The sequence below is a fragment of the Brachyhypopomus gauderio genome, chromosome 15 (assembly GCF_052324685.1).
Source record: "Brachyhypopomus gauderio isolate BG-103 chromosome 15, BGAUD_0.2, whole genome shotgun sequence".
Taxonomy (NCBI): Eukaryota; Metazoa; Chordata; class Actinopteri; order Gymnotiformes; family Hypopomidae; genus Brachyhypopomus; species Brachyhypopomus gauderio.
In genome coordinates this window covers 15714622-15737568 of record NC_135225.1, presented here as the reverse complement: position 1 = coordinate 15737568, position 22947 = coordinate 15714622, and the positions used below count along the sequence as shown (strand labels likewise).

Here is a 22947-nt window from a genome sequence, read left to right as displayed (position 1 = left end):
TGGCAGGGTCAGCAAATTTCTCCCTCAGATAATCCAGGATGGAGACCTTGATAGACTGGGTGAGTGTAGTGTCATTTTCCTAAATTGCTAAGATGCTGCAGTGGAAGAGATAAGGCACAGGCTTGACACAGGCCATATGTGACATATTCCTCACTGAAAGTGCATCAGTGAACTCCACAAAAGGTTTTAGAGCCTCATGCACTGATTCGAGGACTCTGCAGCCAAGATTGATAGATAGCTCGCTCCTGCTCCAGCACTCGTTCAATCATCTTATGACGGGATCCCCACCTGGTAGGGGACTCGCTGATCAGCTGGTGTGCCAGGAGATTTTGATCTTTCTGCACTGTAGCCAGGTCTCTCCTCCTCTTCCAACTGAATGAGAAGCTGCTCACAAACTTCTTGCAAACAGCAATAGCAAACTCAATATGGGAGTCTTTCATGTTATTCTCTGAGAATAAAACAAACAAAAATATTTTAATTATTAGAATATAATTAATTATAATAATTATACAAAAATCCAAATTCAGTCATTATGTCTAACACCAAAAATAATTTAAAAAAATTCTATAAATCATAGACATGTTTAAAATAGACTTTAACCAAATCATTTTATGGCAATACTGTACATGCTTTAGTTTATATATTTCTATATATACTGTCCATAACACACAAGCACACACTCATTTTCAAAACAATTGTGAAGTGCTCTCTTGGTGTTATGTTTACAATTGGGCTGATATAACATTGCTGATAATAATATCGTGTATTCTATAAATTAAGCATGTTCTCATTAGGGACAGAGAAGGACTCACCAATCACAAGGTCCAGACAATGGCCAAAACATTGCAGTCTTGTCCAAATATTCAGCCGCACAGCTTTGACTATGTTATCAGTGGTGATGCACACTTGATGAGCTTCTTCTGAATTCCAAGACGAGAGCTTCTTTCAAGCCTTGTGCAATGATCTCACCTGTGTGATCCTCTGGGAAAAAGCTGGATTGTAGGCATGAACCATTCAACTGCCATTTGTCAATGTAATGAACAGTAAGACTTAGATATGGCTCACATGTTCTACTGGACCACATATCGGTAGTGGTCACATTTCTTAGCTGGTGAGTCAACTTTTGTGAACAGTAAGACTTAGATATGGCTCACATGTTCTACTGGACCACATATCGGTAGTGGTCACATTTCTTAGCTGGTGAGTCAACTTTTCTCTCGTTGAAATTTATAACTCTGGCAGAGATTTTTCTGCAAAAAAATTGCAAGAAGGCAATTCATATTTTGGATCAAGTGTCTTAATGAGGTTTTTGAAGGTTTTCTACTACAATGACTGGGGCCATGTCTTTAGCGATGTAGGTGATAACAGCAGCGATTTCTTTTCATCTTGAACTTTTTTGTCATATGGGGTTGCTTTTGAAAATGAAGCAGCCAGCGTCATTTGCTTCTGGGCTGGTTGCATTTGCATTTTATTTGGTGTAGGTGGAGATGTGCACATGCGGAGTTCAGGCATTCTTCGTTCTTTAATGGGTGGCTTTACAGTACCTGTGCTGTTTTTCTTCTGAACCAAATTGTCCGCCTCCGTGTTGTTTCTTAGCCCCTAACGTTGCCAACTCGCTTCATCATTAGTTCTCTGAGTACCTGTGCTATTTTTCTTCTGAACAAATTAATCCGCCTGCGTCTCTTTTCTTGGCGCTTAATGTTAACTCTTTGATATTCACACTCTCTGTAACTGACTGTGCTCTTTTCCACTTCACTGTCATCTTATATCTACACACACTCACACACCAGCATCGGAGGTTGGCGGGACCTATGTAGGTGAACTGAGAGAGAGATGAACTAAACACCAAAGCAGCTCTCATGCTGGCAGATAGAAGCAAATTTATACTCGATGTTCGCGATGTAATTGTTTTTTTATAACTCAAAAATAACATACATCAATACATTGAGTATATTCGATATATCACCCACCCCTAGTTTCACTATTGGAAAAATACGCGATGGCCTTGATTTGCAATCGAATCAGAACATGGAGATAAATTATCCTGAAAATAACCTCTGGTAGGAAAATTAGTTAACAGGCTTTAAAGATATAGTTAGAGGTTGCTAATCTAACGCTACTTAACTCGTAATGGTTGGAAGATATTGAGATAGCTATCGGTTACTGAATTTTCTCATTGTAAAACTGTGAGCAGCACAACATGCAGTTGTTTTCTAGTAGATTTATATGAAAGTATACATTTATGCTTGCAATCTTTCTCTGCATTGGTGTCTGCCATGATTAATTTTTTTATGGATTAGATGTCGAAAGTGTCCATGTTGCATGATGGGATGCAGGACACCAATGTGAGGGAAATTATGCCGTTTTGCTTATGTCATTTAAGATTACAAAAGAACATTGTGATTTAGAACATGTCCTTCTGATTAGCAGAAAGACTGTTATTTAGTGATTCAGTATGTATACAATAGAATATAAAGTATAAAAATAAAGTTAAATTATAAAAAGGTAAAGACTTTTAGTGTGTATGTAGTGCAGTTAACTGCTGAGTCGGACTGCAGTGTAAACCAGTTGCTGTGCAAATTGCGAAGATGACTGATGCCAGCCATATAGACAGTGCAAAGTATGAAGGTATATAAGAAAACGTATAAAAGAAAAAAATTTGCAGTGCAATTTTGCAAGATGTAAATAGTACGCTATTAGTATGTAGCAGGCTTCCTCTAGCTGTTCAGACTGCAAAGTCTCTTGCTGTCTTCAAACATAGACTGTTTATTGAGTACAGTTTTTTACTACAAATACTGTATACAGTGACCTGACCAAGCATTATCTTTCCCTACATCTTTCCAGACTTTATCTCTGCCTTCACCTCCTCTGCACTGCTGAAGTGATTCTCTCCACTAGCAAGAGCAAATGACATCCAGTAAGATGGGGAGGACTAACAGGGCATATTACACAAGTGCCATTGTAATATGTCATTGCCTGGTGATGAACAGAGGGATAAATGAGACAACAGTGGAATATTTGGATTGACCTGAAATGGCTCCTAGCTTGGCCTCATGCAGTTCGGTCTCATTCTCATTAACTTTTGCCCATAGATGATCACTCCTCTGGCTCCTCACAACCTGAGCAAGAAAGAGAAAATGTATCATATATAATGTCAATAATTGTTCTCTAAAAGTAAAGTATACATTTTATATCACTTAAAGAAATAAATGTATATTTTGTGGGAAGAAATAGTATCACCTGATAATTACATACAACAGAACCTACAGAAATACTCAATGGAAATGGTGTTTTAATTATTCCAAAACAAGCAGACACTTTCATTCTAGGACCATGTGGTAGTGTAGCCTTGTGGGTTTAGGCAATTTTACAAGGAAGACTGGAGACTGTCAATTATACTCAAACTTTGCCGTTTTATTTTTCAGGTCTCTGGGAGTTTCAGACAAGTCCTCAATCCAAGCGCACTTTCCTTGACCCTTCCTCCTTTTACCAGCCCCTTTTTATACCCAAAATTCCCGCTGCGAATTCCGGGTAAAAGGCCGCTCATCCTCTTTTCCTCCCTTTTTACTTTAAGGGTGGACCAACCCAAGTTCTCCCAGGCGCGGCGTGTGCTCTCTATAAAACAAGTAAGTACCTCCACACCAATTACTTTAGTCAAAAGTCATCATCAGTCTATGCATAATCAAATCCAATGTCTTGACAGGATAATCCCCTTATCAGGCAAGTATTCACTCTCTCACCTAGTAGGCTGGTGGAATACCAGGTAGGTTGGTGATGATGCCGTACCGGTCTCAGCATCACAGACCACTTAACATTTTGATTCAGACCTCTCCAGTCATCTTTTCATTGAATCATTTTACCTTGATATGAAGTTATCAATATAACCTTTTATAACATTTTAACTTGAAATTTGACCTAGGGGGTCAGCACTTCCAGATATTTTCTAGAGATGTTTCTATATTCAGGTTAGTTTCTCTGTGATGTTTCCCAGTTTATGTTTGTAGCAGATGATTATTCTTATATATAGGCCTACTATGTTTAATATGAAAGCATATTAAATCAGTGTATTGTTACTGATCAACAAAAACTCCACTATCACCAGCAGCCTCTCCAAAACCACATAAAATGTGAGAATCTGTCAGATGTCACGGTACAGCCCCAGACCCCTCTCTTCGGACGTGTTTGTGTACTCTGTCTTGCTATATATGTACTTCCTGTAGGTGTGATTATTTGTGTGTGTTCACTTGTCTCGTTAGTCTAATGTGTTACACGCGGTGAATCTTCCCTGTTGCCTGGCAAACTCTTTTTGGGAACAGCGATGACGGTACCAACTCTTCCCGAGTTCGAATTTGAATTCAAAGTCAAATTTATTTATATATAAACATAAATACGATATTGGCGATAAAACTATATTGATTTGTTTCGCAATAAATCAACAATCTATATATCAATATTATAATCAATATAAATCACCCAGCACTATACAGTATACACATACACATCACAACAGATGTTTTCTGGATGAATTCTTTTACGCAGGCACTCTAGGTTTTTTGCCATAAACAACTATTATGTTACATAGTTTCGTTACATTACGTTGTTATTACATTACGTTGAATGAGGGAAAAAAAATAAAATACATATATACATATATAGATACTTAAATTATTGAAATTTGATACCATTTTCGATACCAAAGTCAGATACTGTACTCATTTCCGTTTTAAAGCTTTTTTAGTTTTTTTCATAAACAAACAAATGAATATTGCATTTTGTTTCACAAATTTCAAATAAATAAAAGGTGTAGTCCCTACCACATTAAAGCAGAAATATAAATAATTGCACATTAATATACATTTACATAAATAATAGTAGTGCACTCTGGAATTCACATTTAGAAGTAAAAAATGGCTAGAGCAAAATGGGTATTTTAAGTATACTTTAAACAACTTTAAGTAACTTTAACTTCAGTATTAGAGTAGAGTTCAGTATTCATAGATGATTGATCCGTTGTAGTACTGTCACGTTGAGGACCCCGGCCCCTCCCTTTTGGGCGTGTGTTTACGTAGTCTACGTGCATCGTCTGCGTCTGTGGATACTTCGTGGTGATGGCTATGTCATGTGATAATCCGTCTCACCTGTGAATCGTCTCGTAATCACATGGGGTTAATGTGGTTTGTCTATTTAATGTGCGCTCGCGCAGTGTCCTGTGCTCGTCGTTGTCTATGTTTACACGTCTGTGTGCAAGTGTGAGTGTGCCTGTGCGCTACACAGTGCTATTTGTTATAAATAAACGTAACTTGACGTCAGTCCAAGAGGATTCAGTGTCTCATCCTTCGGGACTGCCCGAGCGTCACAAGTACGATCACTCTTTTTTTCTCTCTGTATGCTGTCGCACTTACGGCTCTTAAACCAAGAATATAACAAACATTTGCTAGGATACCATAATCGGACACATAATCTTGTATGCTGTAGTAATACTAGAAATGGGAATAATCACCAACCTCTTGGAATTCTTTGTACAAATCTGCGTGTCGGTCATTCAGGTGTTTGGCCAGATTTGTTGTGTTAAGCTAGGTTTATACTTTCGCGAGTGAACATAGCGCGCAAATCCGCACCCCTCATGTTCTTTGCAGGGTTCTCCATAATGATATGTGGTAGTGGTAGTATAAAGAAACACCCCTCAAAAACAGGGGAAGTCACATTTACCTGACAAATTTTAATGTTGCTGTCACATTAAGGACCCCGGCCCCTCCCTTGTGGGCGTGTCTACGTCGTCTACGTCTACTCGTCTGCGTCTGTGGATCTCCGTGGGTGTGGTTGTGTCTTGTGATAATCCGTCTCACCTGTGGCTCGTCTCGTAATCAGGCGAAGCTTATGTGGTTTGTCTATTTAACGTGCGCTCGCGCAGTGTCCTGTGCTCGTCGATGTCTAAAGTTTATACGTCTCTGTGTATGTTGAGTGTTCCACATACACTACATGCACTATATATTTGTTGAGAATAAAAGTGACGTCTGTCGCCACAGAGGGATCCGTGTCTCGTCCTTCACGCCGCACCGAACGTCACAGAAAGACGAGCTGTTTTGAGACACCATGCCCGGCTACGCCACCCGACCAAAGAAAGGCAAGCGCCCCAGTAAGCGGCATCACCGTGCCTCTTCCTCCCTCCCGCACCGCGAAGCCACGCCGACGTTGGAGCAGCTGGAACGGGACCCGTTGTGTGCCGACCTGCTGAGGTTGTCTCGGGAGACCTCCAGCCCCGAGTGGGCGGTGGGGTTCCGCCAGGAGGCGGTGCGGGGCTGGCTAGATCGACATCCCTCTCCTTCCCGCGACCTCTCGCCTCTGAGGGTGGGTGCCTGTTATCGGCGCCACCGCGTCAACCCCAGAGAGCGAGTTCGGGGAGGAGGATTCGGAGGAGGAGGATGAAGAGGAGGACGATTACCCTCCGTCGGTGTGCTCCGCGGTGTGCTCGACTCTCATGCGGTCCACCTGGAGCGTTCTTCAGTCGCACGGCTCCCGACGCGTACGCCAGCCACGCTGCACCAGGCGCGTACGTAAGCAGCGCTGCACCAGGCGCGTACGTCAGCAGCGCTGCACCAGGCGTGTACGTCAGCAGCGCTGCACCAGGCGCGTCCGCCAGCCGCGCTGCACCCAGCGGAGGGTTCGATGCAAAGGCCGGAGGAGGACCGTCCACCGTAGCACCTGCAGCTCCCGGTCTCTCTCCCCTGATGGCTCTTCTCCTGGCGCATAGCTTGGCACCTGTTACATGTTTGTCTGTCCCAGTGTTTGTGAGTCTTCCCGTATGTGTGCCTAATCCATTTTTCCCTTTCATGCCTCTATGTTTTAATATACCAGTCTCTGTGTTTGTGTGCGTCCCGTTAAATGTGTCTAACGACTTTTCCCCGGTCTTCCCGGGGAGGGTTTCTAGGCGGTTCGTGGCGGACGCTTCGCCAAGGGTGGACACCTCCCAGGCGCAGGACTGAGCGCGTCGGATCCGCCCCTCGACGTGGGTTCGGGGCACTCGGTCCTGTTGGCACCCCGGGACAGGTAGTGCCCTTGGTGGGGGCGTCTGTCACGTTGAGGACCCCTGCCCCTTCCTTGTGGGCGTGTGTCTGTCATCTAAGTGTACTCGTCTGCGTCTGTGGATCTCCGTGGGTGTGGTTGTGTCTTGTGATAATCCGTCTCACCTGTGGCTCGTCTCGTAATCACGCGGGGCTTATGTGGTTTGTCTATTTAACGTGCGCTCGCACAGTGTCCTGTGCTCGTCGACAGTGGCGCAAAAAGGGGGTATGCAGCGTATGCGACGCATAGGGGCGCTGCACTAGAGGGGGCGCCAAATCGATGCCCTAAAATTATTTCTAGTTGGCATTAAGAGTTGTTTGTTCATATATGATAATACACATCAAAAACAGAAGCACAGCACTAGGCGCCCATTCTCTCCTTCCCCTCTATCCTCCTGTCACTTCCTCCTAAACACACGCGCACAGGCATGTTTTTTTTTACTCCTTTCAAAGGTACGTTTCAAAGTACGAAAGTTTGTCTCGTTTCGCGCATGCGCAGGATTTGTGCCGTACTCCAGTTCAGTTTTTTCCCGTCGTGCCGCACCTGCACCTGCAGATGGAGGGGCAGAAAAAAAAGCTCTCCGGGGCACAAAACAGAAAACGGAAGAGGGAGAGAGAAAAAGATGTTGTAGGGATGAAACAAAGCTTCTCAAATTGATTGAAAGACAGCAGGTAGGTCAGGCTTGTAAACATTAAGGTTAGCTTTAGCTAAAAGGAAAGGTGCTATATTACAAAATATAATGGATCATCATACCAAGTAAGTAGATGATGTAAGGGAATTTGTGATTTACTGTCCATTACCCTTAGTCAGAACACTCTGACATATAGTTCACTCCCTGTGGCATGTCAACAGCTGATACAACTGTTACTAATAATAGTTACTATTTGGGTTAGTATTTTATCTCTAAATCGGCTTTCAAATCCACTTTTTGTGCTTGTGCTGAAAAAAAAAAAAAAACTCGGTGCCGAAATTAAAAATCAATCAGGATATTTTACACTGTCGTTTCTAGGTAAAACAGAGAAAGGAATTCATTTTATTGATTGTATGATCTCTAATTTGCCAAACATGTATTTTTGTCTGTTTGATTGAATGTTTGGGTTAACAAATAAATCAGATGTTACTCAGTAGGCTACCTGAGTAATTTTTTTACCAAGCACTTTTTTACTCTTACTCAAGTAACTATTTGGATGACTACTTTTTACTTTTACTTAAGTTATATTATTCTAAAGTAACAGTACTTTTACTTGAGTATGATTTTTGACTACTCTACCCACCTCTGGCCTGAGGAAATAGGGCTTTAGGGCCCCCTTCTGTAAGGTTCAGATGATCATTTTTCACTGTGTCCTTTTTTGGGAAAACTAGTGCAGGGAAACATGGCAAGCCAATCACCATAGAGGAGAATGTAGAACAGAGAGGTGCAGATGAGGGAGAGGAGCAGAGACGTCCAGATGATGATAAGGAGGTGGAACCGAGAGGTGCAGATGAGGGAGAGGAGCAGAGACGTCCAGATGATGATGAGGAGGTGGAACGGAGAGGTGCAGATGAGGGAGAGGAGCAGAGACGTCCAGATGATGATGAGGAGGTGGAACCGAGAGGTGCAGATGAGGGAGAGGAGCAGAGACGTCCAGATGATGATGAGGTGGAACGGAGAGGTGCAGATGAGGGAGAGGAGCAGAGACGTCCAGATGATGATGAGGTGGTACAGAGAGGTGCAGATGAGGGAGAGGAGCAGAGAAGTCCAAGGAGAGGGCTGGGACAAGGCCTTACTCAGAAGATCCATCTGAATGGCCTTCACCACATGAAATGAGTGACTCATTTAGGCAGTACATGGTTGAGAATGGCCAACAGAAATGTTCTGATGGACCATATCCAAGATCAGATAAGAGTAAAAGGCGTTTCTCCAAAGCATACTGTTTTCGTTTACTGTCTAATGGAGAGAAAGTGGAACGGGATTGGTTACTGTATTCCAAAGGTACTAACAGAGTCTATTGTTTTGCATGTAAGCTTTTTGGTGAAGCTAAAGTTACTGATACATGCCTTGTGGTGGGGTATAATAACTGGCGGTGTCTTTCAAAAACACTGAAGCACCATGAAACCAGTGGTTCTCACATAAATGCTTATCTGATTTGGAAAGAACTGGCATCTCGCTAACACCTAGGTAAAACTATTGATTGCAAATTGCAAAGAGCCATAGCTGCTGAAAAGGCACACTGGAGAAGTGTGCTGACTCGAGTTATTGACTGCATACTCTTCCTTGCAGAGAGAAACTTGCCACTGAGGGGAAAAATGCAGTTAGGAAATCCTAAAAATGGAAATTTTCTGGGAATCCTTGAGCTCATTGCACGATATGATGTCACACTGGCAGAGCATCTTAGAAAAGCTGCCTCCAAAAAAACCACTGGATATCTCTCATGGTGCACTCAAAATGAATTTTTAGATTCAATATCAGAATGCGTTTTGGGTAAAATTTCTGCCCAGATCAAAGCCACCTGATATTTCAAAGCAAGAGCAGGCCTCAGTTATCATTCGATATATTCATACAGATGAGAAGAAGGAGGTTACTATTGCTGAGTCTTTTGTGGGGTTCACTGCTGTGAAGGACACAACTGGGAAAGGCCTCACAGACACACTGACAGGTGTGCTGGATAGACTGGGGTTGGATATGGCTAATTGTAGGGGGCAAAGTTATGACAATGGCTCTAATATGAGGGGAATAAAGAAGGGTGTCCAAGCTTTAATACAACAGAGATGTCCAGAGGCTCTGTTTATTTCCTGCTGTAGCCACAGCCTGAACCTGTTATGTGATGCAGCCTCATCCAACAGAGAGTGTCTAACCTTCTTTGGCACTCTTCAAAGATTGTACACTATCTTTTCATCTTCTGTGAATAGGTGGGATATTCTGACTGAGTTTGTTGACATCACACTGAAGCCTCTGAGTGACACCCGTTGGGAAGCAAAGCTAGACTCTGTCAAAGCTGTACGTTTCCAGTTGGGGGGTATTCTAGATGTTCTACAAAAGCTTGAAGAAGTGGCAGGAGACAGCAAAATTGTCTCAGAGGCAAAGTCACTATCTCATGAGCTTGTTAGTATGGAGTTCCTTGTGTGCCTCATAGTTTGGCATGACTTATTATTAGAAATAAACTTTGCAAGCAAGGCACTACAAACAGCAGATGTGTCAATGGACACAGCCATTAAGTTAATTGAGTCTCTGAAAGAATTTTTGCTCAAGTATACAGAAGAGGGCTTTCAGAAGTCCCTTGACATTGCATGCAGGATAGCCAGTGAAATGGATACTCCAGAATTCAAAAAGAGATATTTTAGGAAGCAAAAGAGGTTCCCAAATGACAATTCATGCACTGGTCATCATGAAAAGGAACCCAAAAGGTACTTTAAGTGCATGGTTCTCAATATCATTGTTGACACAATCCTGCACGAGCTGTCTGAGAGGTTTTCCAATTTTCAGCTTGTGTCTGAGAAATTTAAATTCATTACTAAAATGGAGCACATGACAAAAGCTGAGCTGGAGGAATCAGTGACCACATATGCCCTGACTACCTGTGATGTTTCAAGAGATATAATTCAAGAAATATACCCAGCAAGCCGTCTACTGAAGGGTTACAATGCTCTAGAGAAGTTAGATTTCCTCATAAAGGAGAATCTTGATTTGGTGTTTCCTAATTTGACAGTAGCCCTTAGAGTATTCCTGCCCATGCCTCTGACCGTTGCATCTGCCGAGAGATCCTTTAGCAAGCTGAAGCTTATCAAAACATACCTTCGTTTAAGTATGAGCAATGATCGCTTGACCCAGTTAGCAGTGATCTCAATTGAAAACAATGTGGCGTGGTCTATTTCATTTGAAAGTATTCTTGACAAATGGGCAAGTGCAAAAGCACGAAATGTAACAATTTAGTAAAAACTCTTGTTAAAAATCTTACACAGAGTCGAGGATATTGTTCAGATTTGCTGTTACATATTATTTAGACTGTTTTTTGTTTGTGATGTTTGAGATGCTCACCTGCTGTGAGTAAGAGAATAAAAGTGTACAATATATGTCTTGTATTTTATAAGTGCATGAATAAGTGAGATCTGGACACACGGCGGCGGGGGGGGCGCCACCGATAGTATGTTTGCATACACCTCAGAAAGTGTGTAGTTGCACACCTGCTCGTCGATGTCTAAAGTTTACAAGTCTCTGTGTATGTTGAGTGTTCCACGTGCGCTACATGTGCTATATATTTGTTGAGAATAAAAGTGATGTCTGTCGCCACAGAGGGATCCGTGTCTCGTCCTTCACACCACACCGAACGTCACAGTTGCTTTGTGTTTCAGGGTTGAAAAGTGCTGGAATTTAGGCTAAAGTACTTGAAAATGCTTGAAATTGTAACTACTTCGTTTCACAACAAATAGCTGTCTGACTGAACAGTTCTCTTGTAATACGTTAACAAATACGAGCCACTTGTAATTCCAGGACGAAACATGAGAGAACGTGAAGACGTTAAGATTGGGCGTTTTGAAAATAAACCACCATTAAATAATGTGATTAAGTGAATAATTTCGAGTTTATATATTTACCTTAATTAAGTTTAACGTGCTGGGTAATATTGAAATGGACCTTGAAAGTGATGTAAAAGTGCTTTACTCTACCTTATAAAGGTGTAAGAACCCTGCATACATGGCTTTGTAATTGTGCTGTGGCGTGGCGCGTGCAAAGTTACAAAATTCGAGAGGTGCAAGACCTCGTGAATCGACAGCGTGCGAGGCCACCGCGATTGCGTCATTTTCGCCGCGCAGACCCTTGCGCCGCTCCCAGCGCGTCAAGTATATTTCTACACAGCACTTCTGCTGCTTTCCTTGCTTATTAAGACGGGCTGCGAACACACTGCGTTTGCTTTACCTGCCATTTTAGCATTACAAACTGTTCTGTGCATTACGACAGCTTGGGTGGGTCAAACGAAAGCGCATTTTATGTAAAAAGAATCGATACTTGTGGAAACGAGTATTGTACCGTTTCAGAATGTTCAGTATTGATACGTATCGATATATCAATTTTTTTGACAACACTAATACACACACACACACACACACACACACACACATATATATATATATATATGTATATATATAATTAGTGGTGGGATTCGATTAAAAAAATATATCGAATTAATTAGAAGCTTTGTAATTAATTAATCGAAATTAATCGCATTTTAATCGCACTTCAATATTTTACATGAGAAATATTAATTTAGGTTTGAATGATGAATGAATCAATGAACATACGCATAAACTTTCACATTTTGTTTATTTCTCTACCTGTCTACTACACAGACCAATAGATGAGTGCAGAAACCAGAGCAAACAGTTTTCAGAACACTGGAAATTCTGACCAAAAATGTTTAATTTTGGGAGTTTTGCTCAGGATATTGGAGGAATAAGAAGAACTGGAGTAAATCAGAAGATGTTTTTTGATACCATTTATGATGGTAGACTTTTTCTTTAAATTCCCAGGCCTCTGCCACAGCCATAACGTCCTCTGCACAGGCATCTCCATAGTGCCTAGAAGTGGTCTTCTGCATGCTCAAAGCAAATGACTGGATCTTCCATTCATCATCTATAATATGAGCTGTCACACCAAGATAATTCTTGTTGCTAGGTCCAGTGATCCCCAGTCAGAGCCACATTTGTTGCACTCTTCACAATAACCTGTTTTACTTCCCTTTCCTCATCATACAGCTGCTGGATTTTTTTCGACATTGTCTTTCTGGACGGCAGTTTGTAACTTGTATCAGCTAACGCAATTTGCAGCACTTCTTGTAAGCCTTTATCTTCGACCACATAGAGCGGTCTACAGTTCACAGCAATCCATCTCGCTAGTGAATTGGTCAATTTGTCTGACATGGACTTTGACATTTTGTTTCTTAATTTGAACCCTGACGTGTTCGAGTGTTGACTGGCGACACTGCTCGTACTAGGAATACATTTATCAGCTAAGTTATCATTACTGACCTGCGCGTTAGCGCCAACGTGTTTTGCATTGAGGTGGTAACGAAGGGTTGAAGCGTTCCTGTGATAAGCGAACTCATTCATGCATAAAGTGCAAATAACACTATTTTTGTTTGTACTTCCATCCAGAAGTTTCTTATATTTAAATTTCCCATCCACCAGCATAGCCTCTTCAGTCATCTCCATCATACTCATCTTATTGTGCGTCCATATAATCTGTATGCCTGGAACTCGTGCACTGAGAAACATTCCATTGTGCAAAAGTGTCTCATGCGTTAAATGCGTTAAAATGCAATAATTTTTTTTTTCGTTATTTTCCCTGTAATTAATTAATTGAAATTAACGTGTTAAAGTCCCACCCCTAATATATATATATACACAGTACATGCAAGAGAGGTCAAAAGAGGTAAAAATGTATTGTGGTGATGGCTTACATTGGCTGCTGCCTCTTTAATGGATGAACCAAAGTCTTGCTTCTGCTCCTGAACTCTTCACAATGAAGGGATAAAAGTAAACAAATGCATCAAAACATGGAGATTTACATGTCACAAAGGCACATTGAATTAAGACTTTTCTTCAAAATGCCATCACTATTTAATAGTGATGTTTTACACAACCTAATCTTGGTGCAGTCCACTGAAGTTAGTGATTTTAAATCCAATGCAGGGACTTGTAAAACTTAACAGTAAGACATAAATAAAAGAATGCTTTATTATGCCACCAGTAAATTTTAAATAGACCTGGTGCTTGTAGTGTTATTTTTTTAAGTACATGTGTATCAGATACTGAATGCTGTGGAAAGGGCACCTCTTGCTGGTTAAAAATGTAACAAGCCATTTTGCCAGGATGAGGTGAACCTAGTAGCAGTCTCCATGTGACTGAACTGTTTATAATTGATGATTTTTAACAAATGATGACAAAATGTCATTAAATTAAATATAAGGTCATGCTTAGATTGCAGTACACTATTACCTAAAGATGAGAACTTGAAAATGAAATCTATGTGCAGATATTTGATTACTTCACATTGTAAGACGCCAGACCACTCAAAAACAACATTTGACTACCTGTAAATTATAACCTACTTGTCAAACTAAGCAGTGGGACCCCTAGTGGAATTCACCGACAAGAGCAGTGAATAAAGTTGATTCAGTAATCTGAAACACTGCTTGGCCAACATGAACAATGGAAAACTATAGAAACTGCAACAACACAGGATTTAAAATGGGCAAAAAAATCACTAAAAACTTAATCCATCACATAAAAAATTTACCTAATAATTGACTGCAGTGGAGACAGAGGAATATGAGCATGGTTGTCAGATGAGATCAAGTCCTCTAAAACTCGCCCAATCAATTGCAGTTGATCTGAGCTGCAGCCTTGCAGCACTTTCTCCTCAACATCCTTCTCCAATCTAAGGTCATCCTGGTTTAACTGCTTTTCCAGAGCCAGCCTCCGTTTCTGCAGTTCCCCAAACCTGTGCTGCAGCTCTGTCATCTGCCTCTGTGGGAAACGCAACAGGCCACAGCACACAAGACCAAATGTAATACAATGCCAAGATATACATGCATATATAAATATATAGGAAATAACACAGGCATTGATTACATTTCATTAATTGCATTTCAAAGACTTACCTGAATCTGCTCTTTCTCCTGTATCAGCTGCTCTCGTGACGGCTGTGTTTCCTGAGCACTTTTCAAAAGTATGTGATGATCTGTAGATTCCTTATTTTGCCTGGTTGAATAAAAAGCATTATTTGTATGATGTTTATCAGTCAAATTAAAGTAAAAGTCTTTCAATGTCTTTAATGTATTGTATTTACAGAATGTCAGACATCATACATAGAAATACTTTTTGTGATGTTCAGGATAAAGTGGCAGAAGTGGTTGTTGTCATGGTGACCGGTGTCGGCCAGAGGAGGATAGGTTCCCCCTCTGAGTCTTGGTTCCTCTCAAGGTTTCTTCCTCATGCAAAAAAAAAAACTAGGGAGTTTTTCCTTGCCACTGTCGCCCTTGGCTTGCTCACTGGGGGCTAGGACTCAGCACTTGTAAAGCTGCTTTGTGACAACAACTGCGCTATATAAATAAAATTTGATTGAAATTTGATTGAAGTGGTGAAATAAAAATAATAATATAGTGAGGATCAAGCCCATGATGCTGACACCACTTACCACAGGAGGTTGTTGGAGACACTACACATTTTTGGTGATGGTATGAAAGGGTAGGAACTGTTCTGTGCTGTTCTAATAGCCACATATACAGCTAAACAAATACAATGCCTTAGACTGAATCAGACAATCATATCGAGCAGCCTTACTAGAAGGCTTCAGCATGATGCTGTGGACATGAATGTGATGATTGAACTAAGCATTATGAATAATTTTTTTTGGCATGGTATATACAGTCCCTGACATAAGTTCTGTCGCTTATCCATGTTGTAGAAATAAAAGCTTATAACCTGACTTTAAATTCATCCATTGGTTTTAGAAATTAAAGCTGAAGCCCTCCCAAATGAGGTTTAATTTACAAAAATAAATTTGCTTCACTGCAGAAATATTGATAATTTATTGAACACAGAAAGGTCAGATTTTGGCAAGACAAAAGTTTTGTCGCCTACAGAAAGTAATGTGAAAATCAGCCAAATTTCCTTCAAATACAAAAATATATTTCATAACATTGGTGAATGAAGTTGTGGTGCTATTAGAGCCATATTTAATATTTTCAGGTTATAATCTTTTGTTAAGCTGAGCACCATTCGACTCAAGTTCCCGTGTCAAACAGGTTTGCCCCACTCAGTGATACACCGACTGAGAGACCTGTTAAAAGAGCTCTGGTTATAGCAGACTCACAGCTCCGACACGTGAATGTAGCAACCCCTGTAGAGACACTAGGGGCCATAGTCAAATGTATCCCGAGGGCTAGAGTGCCTGACATCAGGGCTAATCTAAAGGTGCTGGCTAGACGTAAATACTCCAAGATAGTCATACACACCGGCACCAATGATGCAGATAAACAGGCTGGACCGACTGTCTGCCCGCTGCAGGGAGACGTCACCTAGGTCACACCGGATTGAAACTGTCTGTTCCTCAAGTACCAAAAAACAATCCGCGCAAGATTTGTAGACAAAATTTATTCAATGATAAATTCAATTGCGCTGCCTATGAGAATAATTTAAATCTGAAACTAGGACTGCTAAATATTAGATCCCTGTCATCTAAAGCATTTACTTGTTAATTAAATGATTACCGATCATAATCTATACATGCTTTGCTTGACGGAACCCTGGACCCGTCCGGATGACTATATGGCCCTAAACAAAGCATCTCCCTCTGGCTATAGATATGTTCATAACCCCTGTCCAAATGGTCGAGGAGGTGGTGTCGCCACAATATATGACTCCGATATAGGCGTCTCTCAAAAATCCAGCCTCAAGTTTAATTCTTTTGAACATCTCATCCTCACTGTATCAAATGCATCAACCAACAAAGTGTCACAGTTGTTTATGTTAACTACTATTTACTGCCCCCCTGGTTCATACTCGAGTTTTTGCAGTTTTCGGACTTCCTGTCTGATGTAGTGTTATCAGCTGATAAGGTGATTATAGTGATTTTAACATCCATTTTGGAAATCTGTGAGACCCTTTCAGCCAGGGCTAGACTGGGACAAAAAATCGGCCCTGGCATTTTTGGTTTAGACCGGCCCCTCATAATTAATGGAGCACAACCAACTTGTAATTTATGTATGTGGAGTATGATGTAGAAAAATAATTTAAAAATTACTGGTTAAAGTCATTGGATTCAATCTTAGCATTGTTATATCACAATCACTTTTATGATTTTATTGAAATCATCTCTAATATGTATTTTCTGAATATCTCTGATAAAACAGCTCAATTCTAATTCTTCAAGATAAAGGTGCTCCCTCCTTTAAATCAATGGTTGGTTGTTTAAATTGATGTCCCCATCAATTTAATTGATGTTTAATTGAATATCGTTTTTACATGCTTCTACCAAAAACGATTCCATACAAGCACCTAGGAGATGGTCTGGCTTGCCAGTGGATGTGCTGATGCTGGGGTTGCATGTGCCATTGCCGCAAGAGTATGCGCTGATGCCAACTCCTACCAGAGGCTCACCATCTGCATTGAAGGGACTTTGACTACTTGGCCTGAAATTACAACTATAACAATAACTGTAGAACTACATTTGAACTATAAATACGGACTTCTGCTAGCAGGCCGCCCAATGGAGGATGGGTTCCCTTCTGTGTCTTAGTCCTCCCAAGGTTTCTTCGTAATCCCTGCCATCATAGGGAGTTTTTCCTTGTCTCTGTCGCCTTTGGCTTGCTCATTAGGGATCTGGACCCATACAATTGCAAAGCTGCTTTGTGACAACATGTGTTGTAAAAAGTGCTATGTAAATAAATTTGACTTTGACAATTAGTAATTATTTAATTAGTTATTTATTAATAAGTCTTTGTAAACAATTGCATGTTTTATTTGTTACTGATTTGCTATTAAAAATATAAATAAGAGGTACTTGGTGAACCCTGCTACTTGTTCTTGATTTTACCTATACCACTTTTTACTATGTCCTTGCTGTGTGTGTGTGTGTGTGTGTGTGTGTGTGTGTGTGTGTGTGTGCGTGTGTGTTTGTATGTAAATGGCATTGACCATTTTTGCTGGTGTTCAAGCAAGTGGGGCTCAGATTTATGCAATTTTTTGTACAGTCACGTTACAACATTGTAAATAAAATATCAAATATATGCCTTGTGACTTTTAGACAGTCAGACTGATTCATACCATCCAGTCTTGTCAAACGCATCATACTTTGTGGAGGGCTTCATCAATATTTTGTGAGCACATATGTGAAATGTAGTAGTTAATTAAGTAGTATAATATAAAATGTGTGAGTGGTGTAATTACAAACAAATCTACATGCTTAATAAAAATGGCATGACGATTAAATATGTTACGTGAATGGTATAATTTTGTTCTTAAAAAACAAGAACTATATTAGCATTGCCTTGTTTTCACCTAAATTACCGCTGTAACAGTCACAAGTGACTGATTTGCACTACACATGGTAGGCTTTCTCAGGTTGGCATATTCTAACTATAGCCACATCAAAAAAGCCACATTTTGCATTATTGATGTTTTCCTGAAATTAAGGTGTAGACTGATGGAGATTGTTGTGACTATATCATATATGTTTTGATCTCCACAAGCTGTCTCATCTCTGCCAATGATGAAGCCTACAATGGTGGTATCATTAACAAACCTGAAGACTTGTGTTGGAGCTGTGTTTTGCAATGCTGCTGTGTGTAAAAGGCATATAGGAGGGGATTAAGCACACATCCTGGGGTGCATCTGTGTTTAGAGTCAGCAAGAAGGAAGTGATTTCAAGTGATTTTTTCAATCACAAAGTCAAAGACCCACTTGCACAGATGATAAACTGGGTCTAGATGTTTGAGTTTCCAGATGACCTTTGTGTGTGTTGAATGCAGAACTGCCAGCAATTAACTTTAAAAAACTTCTAAAACTAGTAAAAATTACTGGATCTAATTGCATAGCATTGACTCTGCACTTGCAAGATTGAATCTTATTTTACTTTTTTTTTGAGCTTAGTCCAAGTCTATGCTTAGTCATAGCTCACTGAGCAATGACAAACATTACATAGACACGGAAAACAGGACAAGGAGTTGCTTGGAGAAGCCCACTTTGAACATTCCAATGTGATTTTAGCCCCTTCTGACATCCTTCCTGTTTAAAGACTTTTTCGGCATACACCACACTGGTCTTCATTGTGGTAATGTACCCACTAGACACATATTTATTGCAGATTTGGTTATATTAATGGAGTATTTGCATTTGTTTATGGCTCTGAATAAATTAAGTTCAATGGTGGAGGAGATCAAATTTTGTTACAGGAAGCACTTTACACTTTAGACCAGTTACATAAGGTATTAGGCATGAATGTTTTCACTGACCTGCATTCGGAGTTGGTCCTCTGGAGGGCATTATGAATTATCATCATAAGCCTCTCTAGAAAGAATGCAATTTTGGGATGTTGGAAGGGCAAGCCAAGCTTTAGAAAGCCATCTTCCTTCAACTCTTCCAGTGGTACACTAAAGTGCCCAGCTGAAAATACATACATGGTTTAGACAGCAAATAGTTAAATCAGTTCTGTTCTTGTGTGCAGTTTTTGTAAAACACATTGAAATAAGACAAAACTAGTTATAATAATTATATACTAATCTTTCAGAATTACCCTTAGGAGAATGTATGCTGGTCAACATTTTCCACAAAGACATACAGTTGTGATCAAATTTATTCAACCCCCACTGAAATAAAGTGTTTTGGCCAGTTTGACATTGATTTTGATCATTTCAGTCATCTTATTTACAATTATATCAAAGAGGCACTTATAAATTAGACAAACATAACATAATATTTATGATGGAATAACCACAAATGTCTTTACTGTGCTCACATCATTATCAGTTTTATTCAACCCCCTAGTGACATTATTTTTTAGTACTTAGTACAACATCCTTTTCCAGTTATGACAGCTTTCAAGCGTGAAGCATAGCTTGACACAAGTGTCTTGCAGCGACCTATGGGTATCTTAGCCCATTCTTCATGGGCAAAAGCCTCCAGTTCAGTCACATTCTTAGGCTTGCGCACTGCAACTGCCTTCTTTAGGTCCCACCAGAGGTTCTCAATTGGATTTAAGTCTGGTGATTGCGATGGCCACTCTAGAATGTTCCAGCCTTTCATGTTCAACCATGCTCTAGTGCAGTGGTTCCCAAACTTTTTCTGCCGTGCCCCCCTTTAGTAGATGAGAATATTTTTGCGCCCCCCCTACACCCCCCCCCCATATTGACTAGGGATGTGTTGAAAACTTACAAAAACAATAGGTTCACAACTTTGGTCAAACATGAAAAAAATAAACTGCAAGAAACCTTTTAAATGGTTCAAGAATTCTAAATATAATTTAAAATAAATAAGGAGATGAAATAAGAGAAACAGCAATACATATGCGGCTAGTTTGCAAGCGCAGACATCACGCAGAGCACAAAGCATGTAACGGCCAGAAATATGTGTACTGTCTCTTTAAGGGAGCGAGTTGCGTGCGCGTATGGAATATTGTTGTTTTTTTAGCTTTCTGCCGAGTCAGACCACTGCTCTTTATTTCATTTCTGTAAGTAACGCATTAAATGAGATTTGGACAACTCACCAGTTCATGCATGAACAGTGAAGTATTGCTGGAGCCCAGGTTTATTTTGGTCAACCAGCAAATAAACGGACTAAGTGGAATACCACCAGCACGAGTATTAAGGTTGAACTAACTCCGAAAAGCAAGCAATATAAGCATAGAACTAGACTGAATAGATCTGTTTTTATGGATCGGTCACATTGTCACCGATACCCGATCTAGAATTTTTTCAGATATTAATATCGGAATCGGTGCATCCCTACATGTGCACGTTTTACTTTCAAGCTCCGCGCCCCCCCTGCAATAGCTCCGCGCCCCACCTAGGGGGCGCGCCCCCCACTTTGGGAACCACTGCTCTAGTGGACTTGGATGTGTGCTTCGGATCATTGTCCTGTTGGAAGGTCCAACGTCTCCCAAGCCGCAGGTTTGTGACTGACTCCATCACATTTTCCTCCAAGATCTCCTGGTACTGAAGGGAATTCATGGTACCCTGCACACGTTGAAGCTTTCCTGTACCATTAGAAGCAAAACAGCCCCAAAGCATAATTGACCCCCCGCCATGCTTCACAGTAGGCAAGGTGTTCTTTTGTTCATAAGCCTGGTTCTTCCTTCTCCAAACATAGCGCTGGTCCATTGTCCCAAACAGTTCTAATTTAGTTTCATCTGACCACAGTACACTGTTCCAAAACCTTTGTGGCTTGTCTACATGACTTTTGGCATACTGCAGTCGACTTTTCTTGTTCTTTGGAGTCAGCAAGGGGGTGCGTCTGGGCGTTCTGGCATGGAGGTCTTCGTTATGCAGTGCGCGCCTTATTGTCTGAGCTGAAACTTCAGTGCCCACATCTGACAGGTCTTTTTTCAGTTCCTTAGCAGTCACGCGGGGATTTTTCTCCACATTACGCTTCAGGTAGCGCACAGCAGTCGCGGTCAGGATCTTCTTTCTGCCACGACCAGGTAACGTTTCCACTGTGCCCTTTAACTTGAACTTGCGAATGATACTTCCGATAGTGTCTCTTGGAATATTTAACAACTTCGCAATCTTTTTATATCCATTGCCATTCTTGTGAAGAGCAATAACCTCTTCTCTTGTCTTCTGGGACCATTCTCTTGCCTTCACCATGCTTGGAAACACACCAGTAGATGTCTAGAAGGAGCTGAGTATCACAGTCCTTTTAAATCTGCCTAATTGGTGCTTATCATGCTTGATTGCTGCTCGTTGACATCCACAGATGTTTTCAATACCTGATGGAAAACACTGGAATGAACCTCTGTTCTTAGGAGTGGTAGTCGTAAAGGGGTTGAATAATTGTGTCAATGAAGAAATCACAAAAAGGCCATTTAATACTTTATGACAAAAAAAATTGATGCTATCTTAGTTGCATTAAGTTCTTTAACAAGTCCTTGTAAGATTTCATTATGAACACAATTACAAATGTGCACTGAATTCCATAAAACCCTTCGCAGCATTGGGGGTTGAATAAATTTGATCACAACTGTAGTACACTCTGGCCCCTAAAGGTCTAAAAAATATGTACTCGAAAACCATTTTGGCAAAAAGAGGCTATAATACTGCATCTGACACCCAGTTGTAATGTCACAGTGCTCCGCTCTAACCTTTCCACTGGTCACACTGGTTCTACCAAATTACTTAGTTGGTCGTGCGAGCACATCATGGGGACACACTCATTTTTTGGGTACAGCAGAAATCCTCCTCTGAATGGTCTTCATTTGCATACCCTTGTTTTGCATTGAGGTGACTTGAGACTTGATATTTTTCAGACAGTGATTATTTCACTGCCAAGGACAGTGACTAACAAAATACGTTATCATCTATAATATAATTTTAAAAGAAAATGTACTGGCGATCAAATTTTATTAATGGTGAACACATTAGATGTCAAAATGTAAACCACTTGTTTATTCACGTCATGGAACACCCCTGACTCCTCCTTTGGGTTCGTCTGTGTGTGTGTGTGTGTGTGTGTTCATTTGTGCCTTGACTCCTCCCACCTCCCATAATTGTCCCCTACTGTGGCACACCACCTTCCTCTCCACCCACTGCCACGGTGAGGGGGCCGGGTCGCCACCAGAGGGCGCGCATCCCGGCCAGCAGCCGATCCCAGCACACACCCCCGAGCACGCAACCACTCCCACCATCGTAATCACCAGAATACTGATGCACCTGTTTCTTGTTACGTTGCTCGTTTTAAGCCCGCAGGTCGTCCGGTCCAGTGCTGCACATTGCCACTACGAGCGTCACTGAATCCTAGGAGAATCTGTGCATATATTGTGTGTGCTGAGAGTATTACTTGGGCATCACTGTGTTGTGTTTGCGCTACGAGCATTACTTCTGCATCGCTGTATGCGCTACGAGCTTTACTTGAGCTGCCGTTTTGAGCCATGGAGAATAAACGTCCCTCTGTCTCACCCACGCCTCCGGCTGCCTCTGTTCCGATGCCTTCGGCGTCACAGATGGAGGCGAGGGAGCCTCACCTCTGGAGGTACTAGCTCATCAGGGAGTCGTCCTGGGCCAACAACAGCAGGAGCTCCAGGAGCTCCAGGAGCTCCGTTCGCTGGTGACTACCCTAACATCATGCATACAAGCTCTGACGGTGCAAACGTCTGTAAGACTTCCGGCACCCCGAGCACAGATCCCCCCCCCCCCC

At 41.2% G+C, this 22947-nt stretch overlaps 1 protein-coding gene across 3 annotated transcripts in view; it reads right to left on the bottom strand.

Moving 5' to 3' along the window:
- The window catches only part of disc1 (DISC1 scaffold protein), a 79052-nt gene that overhangs the window by 41403 nt on the left and 14702 nt on the right, over positions 1 to 22947 (bottom strand). For all 3 annotated transcript variants that reach the window (XM_076974239.1, XM_076974240.1, XM_076974241.1), the window contains exons 4-8: positions 19053 to 19203; positions 14700 to 14799; positions 14336 to 14565; positions 13497 to 13551; positions 3029 to 3119 (exon numbers count right to left, since the gene is read on the bottom strand). In XM_076974239.1, coding sequence (XP_076830354.1) covers positions 3029 to 3119; positions 13497 to 13551; positions 14336 to 14565; positions 14700 to 14799; positions 19053 to 19203 — 627 coding nt within the window. The remainder of the gene's footprint in view (positions 1 to 3028; positions 3120 to 13496; positions 13552 to 14335; positions 14566 to 14699; positions 14800 to 19052; positions 19204 to 22947) is intronic.